Consider the following 9,372-nt stretch of genomic DNA (forward strand, 5'->3'; position numbering starts at 1 on the left):
TGGTTCGCGAATCGTGAAACACTTTCCTAATTAAGTATTTCGCCCCTCAAGAACCTCGGATTTACCCGAAATCATAATTGGATTAAGACAAAAACGATTTTGTTTCCAGGCAAAAAGAAATCAAAATCACGTATTAAAGAATATGTGTGTTTCTGTGTATTTTCACTAACTATTGAAAAACCGAGATATAATTAATTTTTAGTAGTTATCATGAAGAGTCATAACTCTTCATTTTTGAACCCCGCCAAGGGCGCTACCCCTTGGACCCCGCAAGGGGGCGCCCTCTTGACCCCTGCAATTTGTGTGATAGTAGTTAACTCTTACGAGTATTCAATCAAATTTCAATTTACCAAAATGTCAACCACTTTTTACACATACACAATCAAACATGTTTTACACTGTTATACTATACTACAATGTAAAACATGTTTGGTTGTCTACGTGTAAAAAGTGATTTTGTACACATCATCACCGTTTTTAAAAAAGTCTACAACGTTAGAAATCCACCCACGTGTATGCCAATAGAATCGTACGTACATGATAACATAATTGTCGAAACGGAAACTAGATAGGAGCCGTTAATATGCCGTGTCTGCAGCGATTACGACTAGCTACCGGCAAAAGCGCGTGGTATTGAGTTGAACGGTTAAGTACAAATGTAAATGAACTACCTAACAAAAAGTAGTGGCCCATACAGGCGAGTTACTATCAAACCCATACCATTTAGCGCGTTACCAAAATTCACCATTATTTCCTTCAATGTCCTTATTACACGTGTGTGGTTTTCGCAAATATGAATTTGGAATTATTGATAGTGTTGAGTATTTTTCTTTTATCGACAACTTTAATTTAATATGATTTAATTTTCTATTTGTATCTCGTTTTCGATATGTGAATATTTTTTATTTTTGTTTGTAATCGTGGCAGCTAACTTCAGGCTCAATCCAAGTATCACAACGTTGATAGTAACATATATATTATTTTTATATTTAGAATTGTAACATATGTTATTATTTAGAACTTTTTTTTAACAACAATACAAAGAGATGTCACTAACATAGTTAAAGTTTTATATATAGTGGTTACATATTAATATTAATTTCAAATTGATAGATGACTTTATAAGGATAATAAGCAAGTTAATGATAGCCATTACCATGTCAATAAACTTTATTACTCCATCCGTCTGATTGTTCATTATTTCATTTGGAATGTCCTAAATTAATAGTTCACTTCCCAAATTAAAACTCCCTCCGTCTCATATTTACAAAACCTTGTGTTGTAGTTCATCTGGTAGTGACCTGCCTCTCTTAGTGAGAAGTCGGAAGTTCGACTCCCATGGGGTGCAACATTACACACAAGGTTGCCCCTGAATTCCACTTAATGGTGTCTTTCGCACATCGCGTTGCGAGGGCAGTGTGGGAGGGGGTTTAACCGCCCATGCCTCCGGATTGGGCCGAGTTTCCTTTGACAGTAGTTGTTGGCGAGTTATGCAACTGCGGAAGATGAACGCGTGGTTGGTTTAGTCCCCTCTGGATAATCCCGAACCGCTTTTAAAAAAAAGTTAAAACATTATAATGTAACACAATTACTACTATATTTAAGTTAACATGTGACAATATTAGAATTAGCTAATGTTTAGACTAAATCATAAGACTCGAATGTTGTTATCTTTTGAAAAATATATCTATAATTCATGAGCTATTCATTAAATAACACCAATTGTCCTTTTTTTTTTTTTTTTTTTTTTAATTTCACTAATTGTCCACGGCTCACCTACAAATATAGGTTGATGGTTCCCGATTTACTTAAAATAACTTAAAATACAAGTTTTTTTTGAAAAGCAGAAATGTTATTAATATCTCAAGATCATATACAACAGTTCCCAGGAACATAAACCTGGATATGCTACATCATTCGCAATTTTAACTCCACCTATATTACATACATTCGCGATGCTAATTAACAAGAAGTTAAGTAACAGTTTATGACAATAAAGAGCGGGGATTGTGAAGCCATGAATGCCAATCAATATTCCTCACTTTGCACCTTTTAGCAATCCATTCAAATGTTTTAGTTTGTATTTCGCACAATGCCCCGGGAGTAGTCCAACACTTTTTATTGAAAACCTTTTGGTTCCGATTATTCCATATGAGATAGCCACTCGACCAAATGACCGCTTTCCAGAGTTTATTACCAAAATCCGATACCGAAGCTAGCGAATTCCCAAGGAAAATCTCGTTTACACTTAAAGAGGACGATAAATTCATCCCCCACCAATCGAAAACTTTGCACCAAACGTCATGGGCATGTTTGCAAAAGATGAGGGAATGGTCCACCGACTCTAAGTCGTCATCACATAACGGACATCGCACCGAGTGGAGATCAATGCCACGTTTATCTAACTCCAACAAAACCGGAATCCGTTTTTTTCTCGCTCTCCAAATAAAGACTTCAACCTTTTTTGGGACAAGGTTGTTCCGCAACGTTCCTATCGCACATATACCTGTATTTAATAGTTTATCATCAATTAAAACCGTAAGTTTCTTAGTAGTGAACATCCCGCTGTTGTCTAGCCACCATCTACGTCCAAATTTGCTGTTGAAATCAGTCCATTCAGCTCAATCAGCTCGTTTGCTTGCCCGTCTCTCTGGAAGTCTGGACCAGCACCATGTACCCGCCATCTTGGAACCATCCCATGTCACTCTTTCGCTTACAGCTGCATCTCGATTAGTTTCCAATTTATGTAGTCTCTTAAACCTGCTTTTTAGTGTAACATCACCTAGCCAAACTTCATTCCAAAATGAGGTTGTGGAGCCATTCCCCACCGATTTGATAAACGAGTCTCTGAAAGATAAGCCCAAAGAATCGACTACACCACCTGCTTTCACGATGTTAGCCCAAGTACTCGAAGAAACATGAGAATCATTGACAAGTTCAAAACCACCCGAAGGACCATAAATACTCTTAATGACTTTAACCCACAAGGAAGTGGTTTCGGATTTGAACCTCCACCACCACTTGCAAATTAGAGCCCAATTTTTGCTTTTTAGTGAACCCAAATTTAACCCACCCGCCCCATAAGGTAAAAGAATCGATTCCCATTTGACCCAAGCAATTTTGGAGTCATTACCCGCCCCGCCCAAAAAAAATGACGTCTTACACTCTCGAGTTTTTTTAACACACATGGCGGAGCACGGAAGAGCGAAAAAATAATACAACGGGAGGCTATTTAGGACCGATTTTGTAGTGACCCGAACTTTTTCATGTTTATATATATTAATTGAGATTGATATTTACATGATTAAATGTTTCCAACATGTTAAGCAATCAAACTTGTTAAGACTTGATTAATTGAAATATGTTTCATATAGACAATTGACCACCCAAGTTGACCGGCGATTCACGAACGTTAAAACTTGTAAAAACGACATGACGATATATATATGGATATACATATGGTTAACATGAGATTATGATAAGTGAGTATCTCCATAAGTATATTAACAATGAGTTATATACATATAAACAAGACTACTAACTTAAGGATTTCGAAACGAGACATATATGTAACGATTATCGTTGTAACGACATTTAAATGTATATATATCATATTAAGATATATTAATATGTCATAATATCATGATAATATAATAATTTAACATCTCATTAGATATAATAAACAATGGGTTAACAACATTAATTGAGATCGTTAACTTAAAGGTTTCAAAACAACACTTACATGTAACGACTAACGATGACTTAACGAGTCAGTTAAAATGTATATACATGTAGTGTATTTAGATGTATTAAAATACTTTTGGAAGACTTCAAGACATATATCAAAACACTCATACTTAACGAAAATGGTTACCGTTACTTTCCCATTCTTTTCTTTCATCAAGAATTCTAGTCGTATTCTTACCCGTATTATACACAGCTTCAAAACGTACTTACTATGGGTATATACCAATAGGAACTAGCATGGGATTCCACTCTTGATTATGTCATGTATGACTAATCAATTTTAACTTCTACCATGAGCTAGTCAACTAACTAGAACTCCTTTTAACCCCATTCACCACTCACCAATTACCACTCATCATTCACTCCATTTCACTTCCAATTCTCTTTCTAATTCTCTCTCAACACACACACACTATTATGAACGTATTTTTCCATTAGTTAATCATCATCTTCATCAAAAATTACTTCAAGAATCAAGCTATAATCATCATAGGAAGAACACTTCAAGAACACTTCAAAAATCCCTTCATGTTTACTAATTTACTTCCAAGCTTTCTAATCCATTTCAAGTAATCATCTAAGATCAAGAAACCTTTGTTATATACAGTAGGTTATCTTTCTTATTCAAGGTAATATTCATATTCAAACTTTGATTCAATTTCTATAACTATAAACTATCTTAATTCGAGTAAAAATCTTACTTGAACTTGTTTTTGTGTCATGATCCTACTTCAAGAACTTTCAAGCCATCCAAGATCCTTTGAAGCTAGATCATTTCTTGTCACTTCCAGTAAGTTTACCTACTAAACTTGAGGTAGTAATGATGTTCATAACATCATTCGATTCATATATATAAAACTATCTTATTCGAAGGTTTAAACTCGTAATCACTAGAACATAGTTTAGTTAATTCTAAACTTGTTCGCAAACAAAAGTTAATCCTTCTAACTTGACTTTTAAAATCAACTAAACACATGTTCTATATCTATATGATATGCTAACTTAATGATTTAAAACCTGGAAACATAAAAACACCGTAAAACCGGATTTACGCCGTCGTAGTAACACCGCGGGCTGTTTTGGGTTAGTTAATTAAAAACTATGATAAACTTTGATTTAAAAGTTGTTATTCTGGAAAAATGATTTTTATTATGAACATGAAACTATATCCAAAAATTATGGTTAAACTCAAAGTGGAAGTATGTTTTCTAAAACGGTCATCTAGACGTCGTTCTTTCGACTGAAATGACTACCTTTACAAAAACGACTTGTAACTTATTTTTCCGACTATAAACCTATACTTTTTCTGTTTAGATTCATAAAATAGAGTTCAATATGAAACCATAGCAATTTGATTCACTCAAAACGGATTTAAAATGAAGAAATTATGGGTAAAACAAGATTGGATAATTTTTCTCATTTTAGCTCCGTGAAAATTGGTAACAAATCTATTCCAACCATAACTTAATCAACTTGTATTGTATATTATGTAATCTTGAGATACCATAGACACGTATACAATGTTTCGACCTATCATGTCGACACATCTATATATATTTCGGAACAACCATAGACACTCTATATGTGAATGTTGGAGTTAGCTATACAGGGTTGAGGTTGATTCCAAAATATATATAGTTTGAGTTGTGATCAATACTGAGATACGTATACACTGGGTCATGGATTGATTCAAGATAATATTTATCGATTTATTTCTGTACATCTAACTGTGGACAACTAGTTGTAGGTTACTAACGAGGACAGCTGACTTAATAAACTTAAAACATCAAAATATATTAAAAGTGTTGTAAATATATTTTGAACATACTTTGATATATATGTATATATTGTTATAGGTTCGTGAATCAACCAGTGGCCAAGTCTTACTTCCCGACGAAGTAAAAATATGTAAAAGTGAGTTATAGTCCCACTTTTAAAATCTAATATTTTTGGGATGAGAATACATGCAGGTTTTATAAATGATTTACAAAATAGACACAAGTACGTGAAACTACATTCTATGGTTGAATTATCGAAATCGAATTTGCCCCTTTTTATTAAGTCTGGTAATCTAAGAATTAGGGAACAGACACCCTAATTGACGCGAATCCTAAAGATATATCTATTGGGCCTAACAAACCCCATCCAAAGTACCGGATGCTTTAGTACTTCGAAATTTATATCATATCCGAAGGGTGTCCCGGAATGATGGGGATATTCTTATATATGCATCTTGTTAATGTCGGTTACCAGGTGTTCACCATATGAATGATTTTTATCTCTATGTATGGGATGTGTATTGAAATATGAAATCTTGTGGTCTATTGTTACGATTTGATATATATAGGTTAAACCTATAACTCACCAACATTTTTGTTGACGTTTTAAGCATGTTTATTCTCAGGTGATTATTAAGAGCTTCCGCTGTCGCATACTTAAATAAGGACGAGATTTGGAGTCCATGCTTGTATGAGATTGTGTAAAAACTGCATTCAAGAAACTTATTTTGTTGTAACATATTTGTATTGTAAACCATTATGTAATGGTCGTGTGTAAACAGGATATTTTAGATTATCATTATTTGATAATCTACGTAAAGCTTTTTAAAACCTTTATCTATGAAATAAAGGTTATGGTTTGTTTTAAAAATGAATGCAGTCTTTGAAAAACGTCTCATATAGAGGTCAAAACCTCGCAACGAAATCAATTAATATGGAACGTTTTTAATCAATAAGAACTGGACATTTCAGATTTCACATGAGTTAAGCGTCCGCCAAATGACACCGAACGCGCCCTCCAATCCGCGAGTCGTTTCTCAAATTTCTCAATTACCGGCTTTCAACATTCAAGTTTATTTATTTCTGCGCCAGTCGGGAGTCCGAGGTATGTAAAAGGCAGCGAACCCATATTACACCTAAAAGATGTTGCCATATTCTCAACCTCAAGCTTATCTACACCAATACCAAAAAGTTTGCTCTTACGATAATTAACTTTAAGCCCCGAGGTTAGTTCAAAACACTTTAAGAGTTTCATGAGATTACGAATATTATTCTCACTCCAACTTCCAAAGAAAATAGTGTCGTCCTCATATTGTAGGTGCGATATACCTACTTTTCTCTTCCGATTTCGACACCCGAGAACATATTGCAACTGACAGCTCTTTTCGCAAGGGCATTCAAACCCTCTGCCGCAATAATGAAAAGAAAAGGAGAGAGCGGGTCGCCTTGGCGCACTCCTCTATCCAAGGTAAACTCATTCGTCGAAGATCCATTTACAAGGACAGAGATAGACGCGGATTTAAGACACGTGAGAATCCACCTTCTCCACTTTTCGCCGAACCCCATGAATTCCATAACTTCCATTAGAAACTCCCAACTTAGACTATCAAAGGCCTTCTCAAAATCAACCTTGAAAATAAGGCTTTTGATTCGCTTCTGCTTCAAATAATCAACAGTCTCGTTTGCAATTAATGCGCCATCTAAAATGTTTCTACCTTTGACAAAACCACTTTGATCATATCCAACAAGCATCGGGACTACCTTCTTAAGTCTATTTGAAAGTAATTTCGCAATAATTTTGTAATAACTTCCAATCAAACTTATCGGACGGTAGTCATTCAAAGAGTTGGATCCGAGGTTTTCGGGACAAGGGTAATGAAAGACGCATTACAACCTTTGGAGATTTCTCCATTTACCCAAAACGAGTTGACTGCTTCAATTAGATCCTTCTTGACAATACCCAAAACTTTTTATAAAAAAACATGTTAAACCCGTCGGGGCCCGGCGCTTTATTACTTCCTCAATTTTTAACGTCTTTCCATATTTCGGTTTCATTAAATTGAAGTTCCAGATTGCTCGCCTCCATGAATGTAAGCCTTCTGTTACCATCAGGCCCATTTGTAACCGACGGCCCAGCAGGGTTCAACCAATCAAAGCATAGTAGGCCTCTGATGGTTTTTAGCCGAAAATAACTGATGGAAGTGGCTAAACACAGCAGCTTTCACAACGCTAGGTTCCTCATTCCATACCCCGTTAATACACAACCCCCGGATATTGCACTTATTGCTCCTTCTTTTAATCGTGTTATGAAAATTTTTTGAGTTCTCGTTACCCTCTAGATTCCACCGAAATCTAGCTTTTTGCTTCAACATACTAGTCTTTACGGATTCTTTTTCCAACCAATTTTTCCTCACCTCCAACCAAGCTAACCGTTTACTCTCATTAAAACCCCCCAATTCAGCTTCCTTCTCTAAGTCAACGTCTTTTATTTTAAGGGCAATAATTTCTTCATCAAGCTTGCCAAACTCATTGTGACTCCAATCTTTAAGCGCAAATTTTATATTTTTGAGACGATCTCTAAATCTACAATCCCTTCTCATACTCTTAATAGGATTATCCCAAGCACTTTGTATAATAGCCACCACACCTTCTTTGTTGAGCCATTCATTGAACACCTTAAAAGGTTTGGGTCCGAAGTCGATTAGCTTGTCTCTCAAAACTAAAGTGCAATGGTCCGATTCTATTCTCTCCAAGGGAATTACCGAGAGATCTTCCCATAAGTTCAAGAATTTATTCGACACAAAAAATCTATCAAGTTTGCTAAATTTGATGCCGTCGTCACTAATTCGCGTAAACTTTCTACCACTTATTGGGATTTCGTTAGGATTGTTACTAGAAATGAACTCATTGAAACGGGAGGCACGCCTTTGATGGAACACACAATTTAATCTACCCGAAGCTTCTCTTACCTCATTGAAATCTCCACAGAGTAACCAAGTCGAGTCACTACATAACAATAGATTATCGAGGGATTCCCACATCAATTTCTTACTCGCGTCATCGTGAGGGCCATAGATGTTAACAATAGTGGATTCTTTGCCGGAACCAATCCAAGACCCTCTAACGGCTAGGAAAAATTCATTACCCATCGCATTTGTAACCGAAAAGCATCTAGTATCCCAAACAATCAACATACCCCCCCGATTTCCCAACCGCATCTTTTTGAACAAAACCAAAATCACTACTACCCCATAATGAGTACACCCATCGATCTTCAAGTAGTTTACATCTAGTTTCTTGTAACGCAATTACATCAGGTCTCTCATTCAGACAAATATTTTTAACCCACCCAAGTTTCCCTTTAACCCCAAGCCCACGAACATTAAAAGACAGAATCTTCATAAGAAAAAAATTAAACGAAGACAGGAAGAGAAAAAGGCTTACTGTGGGTTAAGGTTTGGCCACCTTAACCCGATACCTTCCCCGTATTCTCTGATCTCGACATTGTCAATTGATGTCTTTCTCGAAACATTCCCAGCAATCAAATGTGAAGACTTGGATGTTTGTCTTCTGTCTTTCAATTTCTTCACACAAGTTTTACAATTTGGATGATTACCTGATTTTAGGTTAGCACCCTTTCATGCCATTGATTTGAATCTCATAAATCTGGAGGAGGCACTATGCTTGCACATCGATTCCCAGTAGCAATTGTTACAGAAGGAAACCTCAGTTGACTTCGACTCTCTTTTAGATCTACAATCAAAAGAGGCACTCTTCGATTTATTGCTACAGGTGCATTTTTCTTTATTTAGATTCCCACAATTGTAATTTCTAGGCCCATGCCCCG

General features: G+C 35.8%; 3 protein-coding genes across 3 annotated transcripts; all 3 read right to left on the minus strand.

Moving 5' to 3' along the window:
* Positions 1 to 2,621: 2,621 nt before the first annotated feature.
* LOC139854614 (uncharacterized mitochondrial protein AtMg00310-like) lies at positions 2,622 to 3,188 on the minus strand. Its single transcript, XM_071843910.1, has one exon. It carries the CDS (start codon positions 3,186 to 3,188, stop codon positions 2,622 to 2,624), a length of 567 nt encoding a protein of 188 aa, XP_071700011.1.
* A 3,666-nt stretch (positions 3,189 to 6,854) lies between these two features.
* Positions 6,855 to 7,277, minus strand: LOC139854615 (secreted RxLR effector protein 78-like). The gene has a single exon (XM_071843911.1). It carries the CDS (start codon positions 7,275 to 7,277, stop codon positions 6,855 to 6,857), a length of 423 nt encoding a protein of 140 aa, XP_071700012.1.
* Positions 7,278 to 7,675: 398 nt separating this feature from the next.
* LOC139854616 (uncharacterized) lies at positions 7,676 to 8,674 on the minus strand. Its single transcript, XM_071843912.1, has one exon. The coding sequence runs from the start codon at positions 8,672 to 8,674 to the stop codon at positions 7,676 to 7,678; it is 999 nt and encodes a 332-aa protein (XP_071700013.1).
* Between the last annotated feature and the right edge of the window lie 698 nt (positions 8,675 to 9,372).

The sequence above is a fragment of the Rutidosis leptorrhynchoides genome, chromosome 6, assembly GCF_046630445.1.
Source record: "Rutidosis leptorrhynchoides isolate AG116_Rl617_1_P2 chromosome 6, CSIRO_AGI_Rlap_v1, whole genome shotgun sequence".
In the NCBI taxonomy this organism is placed as follows: domain Eukaryota; kingdom Viridiplantae; phylum Streptophyta; class Magnoliopsida; order Asterales; family Asteraceae; genus Rutidosis; species Rutidosis leptorrhynchoides.